At 39.1% G+C, this 22,482-nt stretch overlaps 1 protein-coding gene across 1 annotated transcript; it reads left to right on the plus strand.

Annotated features, from left to right (window-relative positions):
* Positions 1-7,698: 7,698 nt before the first annotated feature.
* Positions 7,699-21,044, plus strand: LMOD3 (leiomodin 3). The gene is made up of 4 exons (XM_033424802.2): positions 7,699-8,341; positions 8,753-9,070; positions 11,478-12,872; positions 20,675-21,044. The coding sequence occupies exons 2-4, from the start codon at positions 8,777-8,779 to the stop codon at positions 20,699-20,701; spliced, it is 1,716 nt and encodes a 571-aa protein (XP_033280693.2). The 5' UTR covers positions 7,699-8,341; positions 8,753-8,776; the 3' UTR covers positions 20,702-21,044.
* The last annotated feature ends 1,438 nt before the right edge of the window (positions 21,045-22,482 follow it).

The following is a 22,482-nucleotide window of genomic DNA, read 5'->3' on the forward strand; positions in this document are numbered from 1 at the left end:
GAGTTTATTTTTGTGTATGGTCTTAGGGAGTGTTCTAATTTCATTCTTTTACATGTAACTGTCCAGTATTCCCAGCACCACTTATTGAAGAGACTGTCTTTTCTCCATTGTATATCCTTGCCTCCTTTGTCACAGATTAGTTGACCATAGGTGTGTGGGTTTATCTCTGGGCTTTCTATCTTGTTGCATTGGTCTATGTTTCTGTTATTGTGCCAGTACCATATTGTCTTGATTACTGTAGCTTTGTAGTATAGTCTGAAGTCAGGGAGTCTGATTCCTCCAGCTCCGTTTTTTTCCCTCAAGACTGCTTTGGCTATTTGGGGTCTTTTGTATCTCCATACAAATTTTAAGATGATTTGTTATAGTTCTGTAAAAAATGCCATTGGTAATTTGATAGGGATTGTACTGAATCTGTAGATGGCTTTGGGTAGTATAGTCATTTTCACACTACTGATTCTTCCAATCCAAGAACGTGGTATATCTCTCCATCTGTTGGTATCATCTTTAATTTCTTTCATCAGTGTCTTATAGTTTTCTGCATACAGGTCTTTTGTCTCCCTAGGTAGGTTTATTCCTAGGTATTTTGTTATTTTTGTTGCAATGGTAAATGGGAGTGTTTCCTTAATTTCTCTTTCAGATTTTTCATATTAGTGTATAGGAATGCAAGAGATTTCTGTGCATTAATTTTGTATCCTGCAACTTTACCAAATTCATTGATCAGCTCTAGTAGTTGTCTGATGGCATTTTTAGGATTCTCTATGTGTAGTGTCATGTCATCTGCAAACAGTGACAGTTTTACTTCTTCTTTTTCAATTTGAATTCCTTTTATTTCTTTTTCTTCTCTGATTGCCATGGCTAGGACTTCCAAAGCTATGTTGAATAATAGTGGTAAGAGTGGACATCTTTGTCTTGTTCCTGATCTTAGAGGAAATGCTTTCAGTGTTTCACCATTGAGAATGATGTTTGCTGTTGGTTTGTCGTATATGGCCTTTATTATGTTGAGGTAGTTTCCCTCTATGCCCACTTTCTGGAGAGTTTTTATCAAAAATTGGTGTTGAATTTTGTCAAAAGCTTTTTCTGCATCTATTGAGGTGATCATATGGTTTTTATTCTTCAGTTTGTTAATATGGTGTATCACATTGATTCATTTGTGTATATTGAAGAATCCTTGCATCCCTGGGATAAATCCCACTTGATCATGGTGTATGATCCTTTTAATGTGTTGTTGGATTCTGTTCACTAGTATTTTTTTGAGGATTTCTGCATCTGTATTCATCAGTGATATTGGTCTGTAATTTTCTTTTTTTGTAGTATCTTTGTCTGGTTTTGGTATCAGGGCAATGGTGGCCTCTTGGAATGAGTTTGGGAGTGTTCCTTCCTCTGCAATTTTTTGGAAGAGTTTGAGAAGGATAGGTGTTAGCTCTTCTCTAAATGTTTCATAGAATTCACCTGTGAAGCCATCTGCTCCTGGACTTTTGTTTGTTGGAAGATGTTTAATCACAGTTTCAATTTCAGTGCTTGTGATTGGTCTGTTCATATTTTCTATTTCTTGCTGGTTTAGTCTTGGAAGGTTATACCTTTCTAAGAATTTGTCCATGTCTTCCAGGTTGTCCATTTTATTGGCATAGAGTTGCTTGTAGTAGTCTCTTAGGATGCTTTGTATTTCTGCAGTGTCTGTTGTAACTTCTCCTTTTTCATTTCTAATTTTATTCATTTGAGTCCTCTTCCTCTTGATGAGTCTGGCTAATGGTTTGTCAATTTTGTTTATCTTCTCAAAGAACCAGCTTTTATTTATTTATTTATTTATTTATTAATGGTACAGTTACTTTTCAATTTATTTATTTAATTAATTAATTTATTTACTTTTGGCTGTGTTGGGTCTTCGTTTCTGTGCGAGGGCTTTCTCTAGTTGTGGCAAGCGGGGCCGCTCTTCATTGTGGTGTGTGGGCCTCTCACTATCGTGGCCTCTCGTTGCGGAGCACAGGCTGCAGATATGCAGGCTCAGTAGTTGTGGCTCACGGGCCTAGTTGCTCCGCGGCATGTGGGATCTTCCCAGACCAGGGCTCGAACCCGTGTCCCCTGCATTAGCAGACAGATTCTCAACCAGTGTGCCACCAGGGAAGCCCAAAGAACCAGCTTTTAGTTTTATTGATCTTTGCTATTGTTTTGTTTGTTTCTGTTTCATTTATTTCTGCTCTGATCTTTATGATTTCTTCTGCTAACTTCGGGTTTTGTTTTTTCTTCTTTCTCTAGTTCCTTCAGGTGTAAGTTTAGATTGTTTATTGGAGATTCTTCTTGTTTCTTGAGGTAGGCTTGTATAGCTATAAACTTCCCTCTTAGAACTGCTTTTGCTGCATCCCATAGGTTTTGGATCATCGTGTTTTCATTGTCATTTGTGTCTAGGTAGTTTTTGGTTTCCTCTTTGATTTATTCAGTGATCTCTTGATTATTTAGTAACGTATTGTGTAGCCTCCATGTGTTTGTGTATTTTATGTTTTTTTCCCCTGTAATTCATTTCTAATCTCATAGCACTGTGGTCAGAAAAGATGCTTGATATGATTTCAATTTTCTTAAATTTACTGAGGCTTGATTTGTGACCCAAGATGTGATCTATCCTGGAGAATGTTCCCTGTGCACTTGAGAAGAAAGTGTAATCTGCTGTTTTTGGATGGAATGGCCTATAAATATCAATTAAAGCTATCTGGTCTATTGTGTCATTTAAAGCTTCTGTTTCCTTATTTATTTTCATTTTGGATGATCTGTCCATTGGTGTAAGTGAGGTGTTAAAGTCCCCCACTCTTATTGTGTTACTGTCGATTTCCTCTTTTATAGCTGTTAGCAGTTGCCTTATGTATTGAGGTGCTCCTATGTTGGGTGCATATATATTTATAATTGTTATATCTTCTTCTTGGATTGATCCCCTGATCATTATGTAGTGTCCTTCCTTGTCTCTTGTAACATTCTTTATTTTAAAGTCTATTTTATCTGATATGAGTATTGCTACTCCAGCTTTCTTTTGATTTCCATTTGCATGGAATATCTTTTTCCATCCCCTCACTTTCAGTCTGTATGTGTCTCTAGGTCTGAAGTGGGTCTCTTGTAGACAGCATATATATGGGTCTTGTTTTTGTATCCATTCAGCAAGACTGTGTCTTGGTTGGAGCATTTAAATCATTCACATTTAAGGTAATGATCGATATGTATGTTCCTATTACCATTTTCTTAATTGTTTTGGGTTTGTTTTTGTAGGTTCTTTCCTTCTCTTGTGTTTCCCACTTAGAGAGGTTCCTTTAGCATTTGTTGTAGAGCTAGTTTGGTGGTGCTGAATTCTCTTAGCTTTTGCTTCTCCGTAAAGGTTTTGATTTCTCCATTGAATCTAAATGAGATCCTTGCCAGGTAGAGTAATCTTTGTTGTACGTTCTTCCCTTTCATCACTTTAAGTATACCATGCCACTCCCTTCTGGCTTGTAGAGTTTCTACTGAGAAATCAGCTGCTAACCTTATGTGAGTTCCCTTGTATGTTATTTGTCATTTTTCCCTTGCTGCTTTTAATAATTTTTCTTCATCTTTAGTTTTTGCTAATTTGATTACTATGTGTCTCGGCGTGTTTCTCCTTGGGTTTCTCCTGTATGGGACTCTCTGTGCTTCCTGGACTTGGGTGGCTATTTCCTTTCCCATGTTAGGGAAGTTTCCAACTATAATCTCTTCAAATATTTTATTACATCCTTTCTCTCTCTCTTTTCCTTCTGGGACCCCTATAATGCGAATGTTGTTGCGTTTAATGTTGTCCCAGAGGTCTCTTAGGCTGTCCTCATTTCTTTTCATTCTTTTTTCTTTATTCTTTTTGGCAGCAGTGAATTCCACCATTCCGTCTTCCAGGTCACTTATCCATTCTTCTGCCTCAGTTATTCTGCTATTGATTCTTTCTAGTGTAGTTTTCATTTCAGTTATTGTATTGTTCATCTCTGTTTGATAGTTCTTTAATTCTTCTAGGTTTTTGTTAAACATTTCTTGCATCTTCTCGATCTTTGCCTCCATTCTTTTTCTGAGGTCCTGGATCATCTTCACTATCATTCTGAATTCTTTTTCTGGAAGGTTGCCTATCTCCACTTCATTTAGTTGTTTTTCTGGGGTTTTATCTTGTTTCTTCATCTGGTACATAGCCGTCTGCCTTTTCATCTTGTCTATCTTTCTGTGAATGTGGTTTTTGTTCCACAGGCTGCAGGATTGTAGTTCTTCTTGCTTCTGCTCAAGTGTTTTTATACTAGGTTTGAAGAGAAGTGGAAAGTCATGGGGAAATGTGACAGGACAGAAGGGTATAAACAAAGACAGTAAACTAGGGGAAGCTGAGCAAGGCCTGTTTCTTTGGATTCATCTTGGTCCCTCTGTTTTCAGAGGTGAGGATGCTCCTATCACAGGAGGGTCTTATGACCTGCTTCAGGGGTGAAGAGGAAGGTCAAAGAGTCCTTCCTGCACATGCTCGTTCTCAAATTCCTTCAGCTTAAAATATTCAATATGTCAAGGTGCTATATTTTGGGTAGCATGTTCTGAACGTCATCAAATGCAGTTTCCTAAGGTCTCTGAGCCTGATCTGTAAAATGAGTGGCTTGCAATAGTGCTGTGATTCTCATACTCATTTATAAACCAAAATCACCTAGAGAGTTTTCCAAAAATACAGATTCCTGGATCCAAACTTGAGAATTCTGATCTAGTAGCTTCTGGGGGTTGGGGGTCCCAGGGCATCCATGCACTTAAAAACCTCTGCAAGAGATTCTGATCTGTGATGCCCTATCTGGCTGTAAAAAAGTCAGTCGATTATCCTACAGCTTGTTACTTTCTCTTGACATCATAGCAGGATTCTGATGTGAGAAGCTGCTGAGGTGGCAGGGGAACATCATTAAGAGAAAGCACAACTAAATCATCTGTGTGTCAAATGAGGCTAATTACACCAGCAAAACCTGCCCTGTCAGCATATGGATGAAATGCATAGTGGAAGCAGCTGGGAGAGATGTACCCACTTTCCCAACTCATTCAGCAAGATGGAAGTTAGCTGAAGTGGCACCCCTTACAGAAATTTCTAAATGTGTGTGATCATCAAAAACATTTGGTCACCAGAATAGAATTTGAATCTGAAAGCTTACAAGCAACAATTCCTATCACTTTCTGAGGATAGCTTCACACTTACATGCAAATGGTGGGTTTTCTATTTATACACATTTCCATCTAAAAGCCTCTGAGTTGCTCTCTGTAAGAACAGCAAGATTTTTTAAAGCGCTTTTGTTTATTCCTGTTAATATAATGGTTTCTATCATGGAAGTGGTTTATTAAATGTATTACATTTTACAATTGCCTTTGTTTTTCTTTAAATGTTTCTGTGGTTACCCATGAAATATGAGACTAGTAATATATAACATCTATTGAGGGTTTTACTCTGTGCCATGCACCATCCTACTTAATTTCCATATCTATATCTAGTTCAGTATCTATCTGTATCCTCATTTAGTTCCCTCATTAATTGAATATGATAAATATTACTGTCAGATCTCTTTTATATGATGAGGAATTTGCGTTAAGTTGCCCAGTATCACATAGTTACTAAGGAGTGGAACTGGGGTTTGAATCTGGCAGACTAATTCCCGATCTTCTGCTTTTATATTTATTTATTTTTACTTTTTTTTGTGGTACGCGGGCCTCTCACTGTTGTGGCCTCTCCCGTTGCGGAGCACAGGCTCCGGACGCGCAGGCTCAGCGGCCATGGCTCACGGGCCCAGCCGCTCCGCGGCATGTGGGATCTTCCGGGACCGGGGCACGAACCCGCATCGCCTGCATCGGCAGGCGAACTCTCAACCACTGCACCACCAGGGAAGCCCATTAGTGATTTTTAAAAGAAAAAACCCATGAATTAAGTAAATAAGTTTGGGAAATATTGAGCTAAATAAATGGATTTCTTTCACATATGATTTCTCAGAGTCTCTAAAAGCTCATGTGTTTTACAAATCTCTAAAAGACAACTGCAGAATATAACATTTCCAAACCTCCTTGTACACAAAACTCTTTTTGGTACAGTCTCTTTAGACCACTGTTTGCAAGCTCCGTCTCTGAAATGATGGTCTGCAAATCAGTTGTGTAAAGTGGTCTACCTCGCTGCCTGCTGAGGCCAAGCTTTTATTTCCCTGTTACAGGACCAGGATGAAAGGAATCCTCACAGGGGAGAGGTCAATAGTAAGCTGTCACTATGCATCTGTGTTCTTTATTTTAAAATGATCATTCAAGTAAATTGGTAATATCTTTCTGGTGAATAGTTTAGCCATATATATGAAAAGCCTCTCAATCTTGGGGTGTTCAAAAAAAACCCCAGGGTAGGAAGAAAATAATAGCACGTCCACTTAAAACTTCTCACATTTAATTTTTTTGCATATGTTTTGTTATATAGATGTATATATAAATTTAAATTCATTTATAAATGTTATAAATTTATATTGAAGAATAAGTTGACATATATTGAAGAATAAGTTGACAATGTGTATTTTATATGTATGTATAAATATAATTATAAATTATGTATAATATTGGAATAGTAACATATATATATAATTTGCAAATAACTTAAAATATATGTATTAGGGATGGGTAATAATAATATTGAGGGGATCACTTAGCCATACATATAAAAAGCCCTTAATTTCCTCATATTCTTTGACCCAGCAATTTCACTTCTTGGAATGTATTCAATTTATCCTAAAGAAATAACTTTGCATGTGTATTAATATTTAACTACAGGGGATATTTATTGAAGAAGTGCTTGTGAGCATTGAAAGCAGTCCAAATATCCAATAATTGGAGATTGGTTACATAAATTATGGTACTTCCATATAAAGAATCTTAACAGGGAGTTATTAAAAATTATGTAGTAGTAGGGCTTTCCTGGTGGCGCAGTGGATAAGAATCTGACTGCCAATGCAGGGGACACAGGTTCGATCCCCGGTCCGGGAAGATCCCACATGCTGTGCAGCAACTAAGCCGTGCTCCACAACTACTGAACTTGTGCTCTAGAGCCAGCAAGCCACAACTACTGAGCCTGTGTGCCACAACTACTGAAGCTCGCGTGCCTCGAGCCCGTGCTCTGCAACAAGAGAAGCCACCGGAATGAGAAGCCCATGCACCGCAACAAAGAGTAGCCCCCGCTTGCCGCAACTAGAAAAAGCCTGTGTGCAGCAATGAAGACCCAATGCAGCCAAAAATAAATAAATAAATAAATTAAAAAAAATTATGTAGTAGTAGAATATACTATAACCTAGAAAAAAACCATGATTTTGTAAGTCAGAAAACAGATGACAAAAGATTATTGAGCTCATATGACTGTAAGAAGGGACTGACTGGAGTGATGAACCAAAATGTTAATGACGGTAGCTCTTAATGGTGCAATAAGAGGAAATTTTAAATTTCTTTATGCTTCCCTGTGTTATCCTAAGTTTTGTACAATAAATATATATTTTTGAATAAGCATTATGTTCATAAGTTTCAAAATCTGGCAATTATAAAAGGGTATACAGTAACAAAGTCTTTTTTCCTAGTCCTGTCTCCCAGACAACCCATTTCTTTCTCCAGTAGCATCCATTGTTATTGGTTTCTTGTTTATCTTTCCAAGGGTCTGTTGATAAAATCTGTATATATACATATATTCTTTTTACCCTTTATCACACAAAGAACATACAATACACTGTTTTGTACTTTGCTACATTGAATAATCTTGAGCACCTATTATTTCACCCATGTGGGAGTGTATCTGTAGGATACATTCCTAAAAGTGGAATGGCTGGTCAAAGAAAATGTACATTTGTCATTTGGATAAATATTGCCATATCGTCCTCTGAAGTTATGAAAAAATCTTTTCATGATTTCTTCCAGTACTTTAATGGTTTGGGTTTTTTTTTAACATTTCAATTTAGATCCCTTTAAATTTTTATCCTGGCTTAATGGATACTTAATAAGAAAAACAAATTATTTAAAACATTAAACTCCTCACTCATAGTGGAAATTCAAGGGCTCGTTGTCCCCATCTGTTAGATCACAGGATCTAGATGCAAATAAGGACATCTTGCAAAGGTTCAGTTTACGCAGCGGGTAACATAGCCAGACCTCTGCTCAGCTGTGTGCAGGTTTATTTCCTTCCAGAGTCTCATGGTAGTGAAGAATCAGGCCCTGAGAGCTTGATTTCCACCTGCATATGAATTTTTCACTTCAGTAGAACTGAGGTCGCTGTTTGGATTTTCCTCCTGAAATATTGTAAGTTGCTTTCATCATTTAAATAAAAAGAAGTGGACTCCCCTGCAGGACTGGGGTATGTGTGTATGGGCTGCATGACTTAGTGTAGGACAATGTGAGAGCACATAGGAAGAGAACTAATTTTACTCCTACAGGGAGTCTGGAGACCTGTTACTCGCTGGCAAACCTAAGCAGCTGTACTGAAATGTCAGATGGATTTGCACAGCTGACTCAAGTTGCCGAAAAGAGAGGAGCATAGTAATTCCATAAATTGACCCTCTCCAGCCAAGCCCTGCTTAATATAGTTACGGCTTGAGCTTAGCGGCAGTCACTCCTAGAGGCTCAGCAAACACCACTGGGGTTCTTGGGGGAAAAAAAAAATCTCTCAAGGTGGTATTGACCTGGGACGCTTGGTAACTGGGGGAACTTCTTGAGAGTTTTTTCTTTTTTTATATCTTCTCTGATTATTTCTCCTTTTCTAATAAAGTATAGAAAAGTATAGAAAAGAATCATGTCGGAACACAGCAGGAATTCAGATCAAGAAGAACTCTTTGATGGGGAGATTGATGAAGATGAAATCTTGGCCAACTTGTCCCCAGAAGAGCTTAAGGAACTGCAGTTGGAAATGGAGGTGATGGCCCCTGACCCCAGGCTTCCCGTGGGAATGATTCAGAAGGATCAGACTGACAAGCCACCAACAGGGAACTTCGACCATAAATCTCTCGTTGATTATATGTATTGGCAAAAGGCATCCAGACGCATGCTGGAAGACGAACGTGTTCCTGTTACCTTTGTGTCATCCAAGGTAACCGGGGATTTGTATACAACAGAGAAATGGCTGCCTGGGCTGGGCTGGCACGTGTCCCTGTGGTAACTGTCATTTCTCAAGACTCTATGTTTTGTCGACACTTATAGATAAATCAGAATATTTCATCCTATGCCAGATGGGAACTTTCTTTAACACTTACATGGTATAACTGGGAGGAAAAAGTGGTAATTTCTTGTAAATATCTCTTTAAAAAAATTGCCACGGGGTTTCTTGTGCAGGAAAGCCTATATTCTGTAGGCGTGATACTTAATGAATTAACTCATAACCCAGAAGCATTTGTCCTTTATGCTTTTTTTGGCTCACAGAACCCTTTAAGAAGCTGAAGAAGGCTCTCCGTTCTCTCCTTCCATCACATGCATACACATACAATGTTTCACATACAATCTCAAGGGTGTCACAGTCCCCCTGAAGTCCAGCCACAGGCTCTGCAATTAAACCAAGTCAAATAACCAAAAGATCCAGTATTACCACAGTACATTGGATATCAGTGGTGAATTTAGAAGTTGATGATGTTAAGCTGTTTTAAAGATAGTTCATTCTTTAAATATGTTCCTTATATGAAAAGTAGAATTGTGGTCCACTCTGGACTTGTATATCAGCACATTGTTTTAAATGTTTCACTTAAAAATGACTTGGCAAAAATAAGACAGAGATCCCCACAGGTAAAGTCTCTTGTAGTTATGCCTGCTAATATTGATATATCTTGTCACATTACCATCACGCTGGCTATAATTTTAGGAAAGTTATAAACTGATTTCATGGCCAGGGGAATTTAAACATGTACTGCACTCAAGAAAATGAGTTGCTGGCTTGATCAGGTTAGAGTGTAAGGTACAATTTGCAGACGTTTTACAACTAGAGTAAAAGCCAGTTCTATATGAACACCAATTTCAGAGGAAAAAACAAATTGGGTACTTTTAACACTTTTTCTTCCTTTGGTATAATTTAAACAGCTTGATAGTTGGCTCCCCCTGCTGAGACAAATGAGAAATGCAAAGGTGAAGGCTTCAGAGTTAAGGTGTCAATTCCAGCCTATAATGTTATAAGCAGTAAAATCAAGTTCTTATTTTTTTTAATTACAGGTTTATTTTTTATTGAGATAACATTGGTTTATAACACTATGTAAGTTTCATGTGTACAACATTATATTTCTACTTCTATATACCGTACAGTATGCTCACCACCAAAAATTTAGTTTCCATCCGTCACCATACAGTTGATCCCCTTTACCCATTTCGTCCTCCCAAGATCAAGTTCTTACTCAGATGAGCCTGTGTGTCAAACTGCTACATCAGCTTTCAAAATGACACCTATGAGGTACACATACATTTTGGGAAAATGTGCTAATTGATGTGCAAATATTTAATAAACATTATTGATATGACTGTCATTTTCCTTCCCAGACTAAGCAGTTGTTTCTAAATCTCTACTAATCCTGTCCCCTTTTGTAGCTGGCTTTACCTCCTAGACACTTTCCTTCCAAAGGAACTGGACTATAAAGCCTGTCCCTGGAGTATCCAGGGTAGTTTTCCCAGAGCTGAGCAAACAAAAATCAAAGTTTAAGGGTTTTGTTATGTTCCAAATATCAAACTGCTCTCATTTTCCCCACAGTATCTTATTTTCAGGGAAACTTGTTGTACACATTACATTAGATTGGCAAACATATTATGTAAATTTTGATTAGGGCAATAAGGAAATTATTGTGTAACACAGAGCTATTGAATACAAAGATGCCTATTCAGCTGTATACAAAACAAAGATTTCAATGAATGGATAAATCCATAAGGTTTTCAAAACAAATAATTTTTAACTGCTTCTGGAACTGAACCCCATCTTTAAAAACAATAGAGGGTCTGAAAACAAAATTAACTAGGCTTAATTTTAACACAGGGGATGAGAAAAACACAGCCAAAAACTGTGTTCGTGCCTGTGTGTGCCTATAAAAATTTATCTTTATTTTTGTTGTATTTGCTTGAAAAACTAATATGTGTACTTGGTTTTAAAAAAACTTAGTCTAGAATTATATAACGTAAAAAGTGAAAATCCCCTCGATCCTTCCTTTTCTCAGTTATCTCAATGGTTACCTCTCTTCCTCAGAGATAAGTACTTACTTGGTAAGCATTACAAGTCTGTTTTTTTCTACACATTTATAAACTTTGATATATATTGTGTCTATATATGTATACACATAAATACGTAAACAAATGGAATACTATGCCTACAGCTTATTTGCTTCCTTTTTTCACTTAGTAATAAATCTTCTTATTCTCTCCAGTAAATAGTGCTGCTCTTCATATTTCTATGTGAAGAAACCCTCATGACATGTATTCTAACCCTCATAAACCCTGCTATGTGTTCTAACCCTCATAAACTTCTCTTTTAGGGAAAAACTCAAGAACAGCATGAAGAAATAGACACAAGTAATAAAAATGTGTCCCAGTATTTAAAAGAAAAGCTTAATAATGAAATCACTGCACATAAAACAGAATCACAGGGCAGTGACAATGTCCAAGAAACAAATAATGAAGATAACAAAGATGATGTGGAAGATGAAGAAGATGATGCAGAAGATGAAGAAGATGAGGGAAAAGAGGACAGTGAAGAGAGTGATGAGAAAACAAAAATAGAAGAGGAAGGTGAGGTAAAGGAGCAAATCAGAAATGGTGAGAACAACAGCCAACAGGTAACTGATAAAGTAACCGAAGAACAGAAAGACAGACCAGAGGCCCAAGAAAAAAGTGAGAAAAAAATATCAAAATTAGATCCCAAAAAGCTAGCTCTAGATACCAGTTTTTTGAAGGTAAGCGCAAGGCCTTCCGGAAACCAAACGGACCTAGATGGGAGCTTAAGGCGAGTGAGACAAAATGACCCTGACATGAAGGAACTCAACCTGAACAACATTGAAAACATCCCCAAAGAAATGTTGCTGGACTTTGTCAACGCGATGAAGAAAAACAAACACATCAAAACCTTCAGTTTAGCCAACGTGGGTGCGGATGAGAACCTAGCATTCGCCCTGGCCAACATGTTGCGTGAAAACAGGAGCATTACCACTCTTAACGTTGAGTCCAATTTCATCACAGGCAAGGGAATCGTGGCCATCATGAGGTGTCTCCAGTTTAATGAGACACTAACCGAACTTCGGTTCCACAATCAGAGGCATATGTTGGGCCACCATGCTGAAATGGAGATAGCCAGGCTTCTGAAGGCAAATGACACTCTCCTGAAGATGGGCTACCATTTTGAGCTTCCAGGTCCCAGAATGGTGGTAACCAACCTGCTCACCAGGAATCAGGATAGACAAAGGCAGAAAAGACAAGAAGAACAGAAACAGCAGCAACTCAAAGAGCAGAGAAAGTTAATAGCCATGTTGGAGAACGGGTTGGGGCTGCCACCTGGGATGTGGGAGACACTGCGGGGACCAGTGCCCGATTCTGGGACGCAGGAGTTCCTCCAGCCTCCTCTTCCTCTTCCTCCTCGACCTCCCAGCTCCCACGCAGTCCCCTTCAGTAGACAAAATGAAATGACGAAAAAGCCATCACACGCTCCGAAGTACAGGCCGGACACTGACACCTTCCGCATGGTAAAGCTGAAGAGGATCCAGCGCAAATCTCGGATGCCGGAAGCCAGAGAATCAGCCGAGAAAACCAACCTCAAAGACGTGATCAAAACGCTCAAACCAGTGCCGAGAAATAGGCCACCCCCGCTGGTGGAAATCACCCCCAGAGATCAGCTCTTGAACGACATTCGTCACAGTAACATCGCCTATCTTAAACCTGTAAGTAGGAGGTGGGAGAAATGGTGAACACACACCACGATAAATGTCTCCCAACTCTCTTCCCTGCTCCTTTGGACACCAGGAGATTGTCACTAACTGAGGGAAATCCGTCAGCATTACTGGTAGATCTAAGTGATTGGTTATCCTCAAAGACACACATCTATATAACTTCTGTAACGATGGTACTAATAGCTAACATCTATTGAGCACTTACTATGGGCCAGATTCATTATATGAATTAACTTTTACAGTCACTTTAACAACCCTATAAGGCACGTATTATTATTCTCCCTGTTTTATAAAAAGGAAACTGAGGATTAGGGATGTTAAAAAACATGTCTAGGAGAAACAGCTCAGCAGTGGTAGAGTTGACTTTGAAATCCAGTTCTGAGTCCAGGGTCAAGCTTTTATTCACTCCAGCCACACAGAGCTGACACAAGCAGAGATCCCCAGGGACCTGCTGCAGGAATAAATAAGAGTGAGGCCTAATTAGGCCAATGTTTGTAGATGAGTGCTTCCCTAGGGCTTGAAAAAACAGTTCTTTTTTAGTAGATGAATGGAGACTACCTGCAATTGCAATTATACTCTTTATTTTTTAGGTGGGCGGAAAATAATAAACTTCAGATTAATATCTCTATGAATAAAAGGAGCTTTAAAATATTTTACTATTATTTCAGTTTTCATATTTACTATGATTCACTATTACTCATGCTGATAGGCGAAAATGTTCTATTCCTTGCAGCTTAAGTTATAGAAATAAATGTTTTTATAGTCATTACTATGGCGGCATTTATGGAGGCTGAAAGGTGCGTGTCCAAAGACCACAGGTGGTTGATAATTAACTATTGTTTTAAAATCTAGTATGTAATTTAGCCAAGATATTACATTGACAAAATAGTCAATATATTATTTCATCATAGAGAGTCAGTTTTTGTCAAGATGTTTTAAACAGGTTTCCATGTAAGCTTGTTCTTTTTCTGCTTTTAAAGAGTTTTATATTCTCAAACAATACAGGGAATTCCCTGGCGGTCCAGTGGTTAGGACTCAGCACTTTCACTGCCGAGGGCCCAGATTCAATCCGTGGTCCGGGAACTAAGATGCTGCAAGCCGCGTGGCATGGCCACAAAAAAAACCCAAAAAACCAAACAACCCAATATAATTGGTTCTTATTCATATATACACATGTATGTTCCTTATTCCCATCTCCTAGTAATGCACAATTGACAACATTTCAGCATTTTATTCTTCTGAATCAAAGATGACTTTCAACTGTGATTTAGAGGGACTCTGATTCTTCTTGGGGCAGGGGGCAAGGTGACAGCACTAGAGGTCCCATGAGATCAGGCAAGAGGCCTTTGCCTGCCCTTGGGCACAACATCAACACTTTTTGTACCTGCTCTTCTCCAGGCAGCCAGACCTCTGTAGGGGATGGATCAGGGTGTTGTTCTGAGAGAGGCTAGTGCTCTCACTCTGTAACCAGTTGTCAAGGCAAATCCAAGATGCCTTGGTGGCTAGACAATCAGAAAATGACATTAAGAGGAATCTTTTTTTTTTTTTTTTTTTTTTGCGGTACGCGGGCCTCTCACTGTTGTGGCCTCTCCCGTTGCGGAGCACAGGCTCCAGATGCACAGGCTCAGCGGCCATGGCTCATGGGCCCAGCTGCTCCGTGGCATGTGGGATATTCCCGGACCGGGCCACGAACCCATGTCCCCTGCATCGACAGGTGGACTCTCAACCACTGCGCCACCAGGGAAGCCCAAGAGAAATCTTTTTAAAATCTGCATTAAAGGTGGCACGTGGATTCAGAGTAGACAAGAGAATGAAGTTTAAATGATCATCTGACCCCACTCCCTGCCTTCTCAGGGAATGTTCTGCTGAGCAAATCGGCTTTCCCCGGAGTTGGCTGCATTTCATCCATCTGCTTACCCATTATTGCAATAAATATTGGTATAGCGCTGCCATGTATCAGGCACCATCAGCAGGGAATAGGACAGGTATAGTCTTAACTTCATGGAGCTTACAGTGTTGGTTTTATCATTTTTACAGTCAAGACACTGCCTTTTAGTCAAGTGAGAACACTTCAGCTTGGGGTCTAGATTCTAGAGCAAAAGGCATTAAGGTAAATGCATGATAATCATTACCAAAATGCCACACCCTACTAAGTAGTACGTTTTTCATTTTCAATAAATTCTAAAGTGCTATCAGGTTTTTAAAAAAATTATTTATTTATTTATCTCTGGCTGCGTTGCGTCTTCGTTGCTGCGCGCCATCTTTCTCTAGTTGCGGCGAGCGGGGGCTACTCTTCATTGCGGTGCGCGGGCTTCTCACTGCGGTGGCTTCTCTTGTTGCACAGCAAGGGCTCTAGGCGCGTGGGCTTCAGTAGTTGTGGCTCGTGGGCTCTAGAGCTCAGGCTCAGTAGTTGTGGCTCACGGGCTTAGTTGCTCCCTGGCATGTGGGATCTTCTCGGACCAGAGCTCGAACCCGTGTCCCCTGTACTGGCAAGCAGATTCTTAACCACTGTGCCACCAGGGAAGTCCCAAGTGCTATCAGTTTTGAGTTGTGTTTTGTTTGTTTTTCATGTCCGCTAAGGAAGAAAAATATGCAGCAAAGTGAACTCTGACACGGTTTGTGAATGGTGGTCTTGCATATCAGCCTTTGCTTTGCAGTGTCTTTTATCTATGCAAGGGACTGGCATCTTCTGCTTTCATTTGCCTGGCTTGGCTTGCAATAGACATCCCTTGATATGTATCTCAGATACAAAATGTCATGCAACTTCATCAACGTGGTCCTTTAAAATGCTCTGCAAGAAAAATGTGAAAATGCATTGTCCAACTGACAAAAATTCACTTGACTGACATCAGTTCGCTCCCTCCTGCTGTGTTTTTGCGCCTTGCTGCATACATAATAAATGTCTGCTTTAATGCCGACTCACAGTGTAATCTCTCTTAAAAGACATTTTTTATCTTTTAATTTGAAATCGTTTGAGACATGTGGAAGTTCAAAATAGTAGAAAGAATTCTTACAAGCCCAACACATTTTGTCATATTTGCTTTGTCATTCTTTAAAGGATAGTTTAAATGGCAGTACATTTGCACGTGTGCAATTCCAGCAGGGCACAGAGCCCAGTGGAAGTGCTGATGGTATGAAAACCTATACTGTGTTTGTGCTCCCACCTGCAACCGACTATTGTAAAACACCGTTGACTGTAAGATGCTTTCTGATGTCAGGGATACGGAAACATCGAAAAATGTGCATCTTAGACTCAGTAAAATGCTGTAAACGCCATCAGTGGTGATATCACAAGATCCCAGCAGAAAGGGCTATTTTTGGCTGGTCAAATGAGACACATCCACACTCACTTGAAGGAGGTGAAGCTAAAGGTTATGGGGGTTTCCCCCCCACTTGTGTTGGAGGATAGATATGCTCTCTAAATCCCTGGATTTTCACATATGAAGTTAAAACCCAATTTGGAAATCTTATAATTGTTTTTACTGATGCTCCTAACTAAAACATTGAATGTCCATAAACATACATAGAAATTATTTATTTTTAAAGGAAAAATGATTATTTTTCTCTCATGGACTTGGAAATATTATTTTTCTATTTTCTAGAGCATAGCTCATGAGGTAGTTTATATTTTAAATTTGTATTTTTTCCTTTTAGTGGTTATTCTCTCCCCATCTCATGCTTCTGGCTTGGGATCCCTGAAATGAAGTTTCTAGCAGAGAATGAAGGGAAGTCTGTATACTTGCTTGGCTCAAATGCTACCTCTTCCAAAAAGCTTCCCATTTAATTCAGTTTAAGAGAGATGTATTCTGGGGGCCAGGTATTGAAAACTAGTGGACTATAAGCCCGATTTGCAGGCCTGTTTTGTTTGGCTTGGGTATTGTTGTACGAGTTATAAAATATCACATGATAATATGCAGATACCTGGGAGCATTTGAAACATCAGATCCAGCCACACGGGGCCTGCATGTGCATGGCACAAATAAGCTGGATCTGTGTTGACTTCTCCCTTGAGATAGGTAATGGACTCTCCAGTTTTTCCTCAGTCTCCACCATGCCCTACTGCCTAATCCCTGGCCTTTTTCACTCATTTACATTACTTATTTGACTGCTGTAGAATTTTTTGGTTTGTCACGTTGTTCTTATTGTTTTTAGCTATGTTTTAAAAGTCTTTGTCTTGTCTAACTGAATTTACTAATCGCTCATTTATTTCCCTCTGAGTTGATAACTCTGAGTCAATGTGATGCCAGCCCAAAACAAAGACGTTAGGCTTGTACGGGCTTATCCCTCCCTGGTAAATGTATGATTTCCTTTCCTCTTTAAAAATTTGGTGGTCCGCTCACTGCCTACCATCCCAGATGAGTATCTGTACTTTTCATTGAGATAAAAATCTCATCTGCAGCAACTATTTAATTTACTGAGGTCAACTGTGTTTATATCATATGCAAGTTTTGGTGCCAGTCAAACACGGTAACTTTTAACATTCAGTTAATTTTACTTTGGGCTCACCTATGTGTGTCTGGACTGGTTTCACCTAGGTGCCTAAAGACATGATTAAATTTCTCCTTCAGAAAGATTTCAGTATAATAATTTCCCTAGCAGCCTTAATTGGCCAAAAGACTCCGTGACACATTAGCAGTTGTTACGATTACAAAAATGTAAGAACATAGACTCCTGAGTCTTCATCTCTGGCCATTTTTTCTTTGCCTCATTTATAAAATATCCTATTTCTTTTGAAGTAGGATCTCTAGATTCTGTCCTTTTGCAGTTTTCTCCTTTTTCCCATCTTAGCTTCTCCCTTTGTTTCAATTATCACATAATCTAGGACAATCCCCAAATTTCCCTTTCCCTTTAGATCACTCAGGGTTTTCTCAGTACCTTCATTCAATCTGTCCCCAAACCAAGCTTTTCCTTTCTAGATTTAGTTGTTGTTTCTGGTTCCCAATTTCCCATGCTGTCTCCATTCTCTCACACATTCAAGTCTGAAGCCTCAGAGTTCCCTTCAGTTCTTCCTTTTTTTCTGTCCCTTTTTTTTCCTTAAAAAAACCCCAAAACCCAAGAACCCAAACCTACCAGAATCTCCAAGAGCCAAGGCCAAATCTAGATCAGAGCTTTAGAAATGTTATACTCTTGACAGAGGGAGTCTCCACAGGAGAAAGCAATGTAACGTTTCAAACTCATCTCAAAAGAGCAAAAGTGGACTAGAATTATACAGACCAGGAACTGCCCTTCCCTAATACCTAGTGGAAGAAAGAGTTTTTGATGGACAACTTTTCTAAAGTCTGTGATAGTGATTCCTAAATTTTAGCATGCATCAAAAGCACCTGGAAGGCTGAATACAGATTACTGAGCCCATCTCTAGAGTTTCTGATTCAGTAGGTCTTGGATGGGGCCTGAGAATTTGCATTTCTGACAAGTTCCTTGGCAATGCTGATGCTGCTCGCTTGGAGACTACACTTGGACAACCACGGTTCAATAACATCTATGGCAAACCATACCTCCTGAATTTTTCCCCTGAAGGACCTTCTTTTCCTCTCTCCCCACAACACTTTGCTCAGTTACTTATTTTCTATCTCTGTCTTTCAAAATATATCCAACAGACTCGACTCAACACTTACAACAAAAGAAATGAAACCAAACATCAGTGGGGAATACCCTTCCTGTCTCTTTCCACTGCCCCTCACTTGTACCTCGCTTTCAGCATCTTCCACATAGTGCCTTAAGTTGACAGCTCTTACAGGCACACTGTAGGTCTCCTAGTGGATTCTGAGTTCCTCAAGGTAGGTCTTCCTCATCTATGTCCTGGACACCCATTGAGGTGTTGGTCCAGAGCAGGAACTGCAGTCACGTGTGCTGAATTAAACAACCCCTGCTGAAATGGGTCTTCCCATCCTTCCCAATTGCTCCCAGTCTCTGTGGGTGTATGTATGTGTGTGTGTGCACTGTGTAACGCTATACACATGCACTTTTTAAAGAAACTAATTTTAAGCAACAGGTGAAGGGGGAACAAGGCCCCCTAACAATAATGCGAATTGATTCTTGTTTGTTGGAAGTTTTCTATTTTTGTAACATCAGATCTAGCTATCTTTTCCTTTATGGTTTCTGTCTTTTGTGTTCTGCTTAGAAATGGCTTTTTTGAACCTTATTAAAATATTTGCCTATCTTTCTTGCTGCTTTTAGAACTTTTGGTTTTTTAAAAATATTCCATATTATAGATGAATTAAAGGGTTAGATGTTAGAAGTAAGTAGGAAGCAAGAAGTCTGCTATTTTATTTCTTTGCCAAATAGCTAACCACTGATCATTTAGTGACCCATTCTTTTCTCCAGTGATCTGAACTGCCAGTTTGGGCATATTTTAAATTAGTTAATATGTCTCTGGGTTTACTATGTTTGGGCATTGCCACGTTTCACTTTTCAAAGTATTTTTATTAATTTGGAACCCTTCTATGCATATAAACATATATCAGGAATAACATACTATAAAAATATTTTTTCCATTCAATAATACAAAGAACACAGTTTTGACTATTTGTTACAGCTCTGCAGTTATTTTAAATAACTGGCATTATATATTTTGTTTATTGGTGGTGTTCACTGTTGGTGTTCTCCTTGGATGGCCCTTACCAATCTGTAGTCACACCCCTCCTCTCCTGAAAGTCTGACACTAGGGAGGGAGAGAGTCAGAGCACGTGGAGGACCCTTTGGTTTGAAGGCTGTGCAGGTAGCAGCAACACATCCCAAGTTCTCTCCAATGGGCAGGATGTTGGGAAACCTTTTGACGCAAAGGTTGTGGGCAGAGAACTGGCTAAGAGGGTCCATGGTAGATGGCCAAAATGGTTCCTCATGTTGGCAGGTGGACACGGGCCATAGAAGGAGAGACATTTTAAAGTCATTATTATACAAACTCTGAGTGTCCTTTGGACTCTGTCAGTGTTCTCTGAAAGGCACATCCATGATGGATGAGTCATCCTCCTAAAATATAACAGCACTTGAAACCCGTTAAGAACTTACCTTATCTTTAAGTTGTTCCTGTGAATCAAAGCTCAAAGTTGATTTGCAGTCAGACTTATGCTACTCTTTTGCAATTTTTTTGCCCTTGGGCATTCTCCAAGTACTGTTGTAATATTTGGTGAGTATCACATTAGGAATGTGCTTTAAAGAGGAAAGACCAGTTCTTAAAAGAACATACATTTTATATTCTTATGGTGGTATTTGTTTGGTGAGTATTTCAATACTCAGGAAGGCATTGAAATCAGGCAGATCTAGGTTCAAATCCAGCTCTGCCACTTCCTAGCCCTGTGACCTGAAGCAAATTGCTTAATCTCTCTGAGCCTGTTCCCTCTTTCCAAGGTGGTTGTAAGATGAAATGAGGCAATGCTTTCAAAAGAAGTGTTAATGTTGATCACTAACTTGTGTTACTTAATCTTTATGGTAGCCTTGTGAACAAGACACTGTCATTTTATAGCGGAGAAAACTGATGCCCAATACCATGCAACTAGTAAGTGCTAGTTCCAGGATTTGAAACAGGCGGAGTCCAGCACCCACCCTCTTGTGTATGTGATAAGCTTCACCACGGTGCTCAGAACTCCTGGAGCTGTCCCGTCATCAGTAAATGCCCACTTCATGGTGGCTGTGGCTATCATTGTGGCTATTATCATGATCTGAGGGGTCTCTCTGGCCAGAATTTCTAATCCGCTTTACACCCTTTGAGGCATGTACATTTTGTCATTTTTGCTGTAAAGCACTTGCATATCTAGGATTAATTTTTCTCCTCTTTTCAAATGCTTAAATCACAGGTGCAGCTGCCAAAAGAGCTGGAATAAGAGGCAACAGAATAATCTCGGAGAAGGAATTGACATAATGACTCTTGGATTAGTTCGGAGACTGTTTCAGCAGCACACTTCTGGATCCAGGTGGTGGAACTGGGAACATTGCTAACTGATCCGCGTATTTTGTAAAAGGCTTTGGCCCGTGACAAAACAGGGGCTGAAAAGGCAGGGGGAAGGAGATAAAATATGAATAGTCAGGGCAAGATTTTCTACTTCCAATCAGTTGGAGTGACTTAGGTGAAACTGAGTCTTCTAGCAGAAGTGAATTTTTTCGTAAACATTTGCTTTATTATTGCTTTCTTCTGGTAAATAACAATAAATACTGTAGCGGTGTTAACTATTATATTCCCATTTTTTCCTCCTTCCGTCTGCTCTGCTGTAATTCAACACACAGTAGCTTAAAGCAAACAGAACACGTTTCACTCTGTGGAAGTGTGAAGGGTGAATTGAACTCTAGGCCCTCCAGATGCTTTGAAATGGAAGAAATGTTAATTGCCTCCTCTCCTCTGGAGAATCAGTTGCGATTTCCAGTTTCCAGCCCTGCCTAGGTTTCTCTCTTGGCCATTTTCCTGTGTGTTGGGATATACTTCTGATAGGGGTATCTGTGAAGAGCAGAACGCTTAAGCCATGGGACGTGGAGAAAACAGTGTTTCCAGAAAAACTAACAGGGAAAACAAATGCTGCTTATGTATAAAAACTTCCCTGTTTCCACACATATAGAGACAATGGGAGACAGCATGCTAGTTTTGTTAAAAAAAAAAAAGCAAAAGAAAGAAATTATGAATAATATATTTACTGAGAAGCTTTAGGTTTTAGCTAAGTATGTATATATATATACACACATAGATATATTTTTAAGTTTAGTCTGTGAATGACCTTGATCTTGTTCTTGTCAAAAATCTAAGGAAACTTGCTCTAGGATTAACCTTGAATTCCTTATCCTATCATTCAAGGCCCTCCATTGCCTGTTTTCAATTTAGTAATTCAGTCTTATCTGCCACAGATCCTTTATACTATTCTTTCACCTGTTTTGTTTTTTAATTTTATTGAAGTATAGTTGATTTACAATGTTGTATAGATACTATGCTTGATAAAACATCCTTATGCTTTTGCTTCCATTGACCCTTCTATGGAGTATCCTGAGAGACTCCACAAAAATCTCCCAGACAGCTCCATCCCCAGTGTCCTTTCTTTTTCCAAGTTCCTAGAGCCCATAATTATCCATTCAAGTCTCTACGTGCATAGAATCTGAAGTTTTGTACTGAAGTGGCATGAACCTTAGAAATCAGGAAATCACGCTTTTTCTGTCTTCGTCACCTGAGCAAATAATTGGCACCTGCCTTCTTTCTCTTTCTATATAATCCTAGGTGGTACATCACAGGCAAAACAGGCTAGGAGAGAATGGACTTAATGGGGACAAACAATACATTATTTCGAAGGACAAGCCATGGGAAAGAAATATGATGTTTCCATTTTTTAAAGATAATTTAGTAGGTACAAAAGTATCCAAATTTAAATAGATACAGTTTTTAATCAAGTAACTAATTTTAGAATGCCCCAAGGCTGAGAGTTTTGTTTTCTCTTACTTTACCATTTCTATAAAGCATCCTTGCACACAAAGCCAGATGGTTTAAAAAACGCTGCGATAAATAAAACTTTTAAAGTACCTAGCATATTCTGCATTTAAGAGGCTAAACTCTGATGGGACAAAGCACTCTGAACATCTTTAAGCTTAATGTGTATCAGTGGTTGAAGTTCTGGAAGCTCTTATGTGT

The sequence above is a fragment of the Orcinus orca genome, chromosome 10 (assembly GCF_937001465.1).
Source record: "Orcinus orca chromosome 10, mOrcOrc1.1, whole genome shotgun sequence".
In the NCBI taxonomy this organism is placed as follows: domain Eukaryota; kingdom Metazoa; phylum Chordata; class Mammalia; order Artiodactyla; family Delphinidae; genus Orcinus; species Orcinus orca.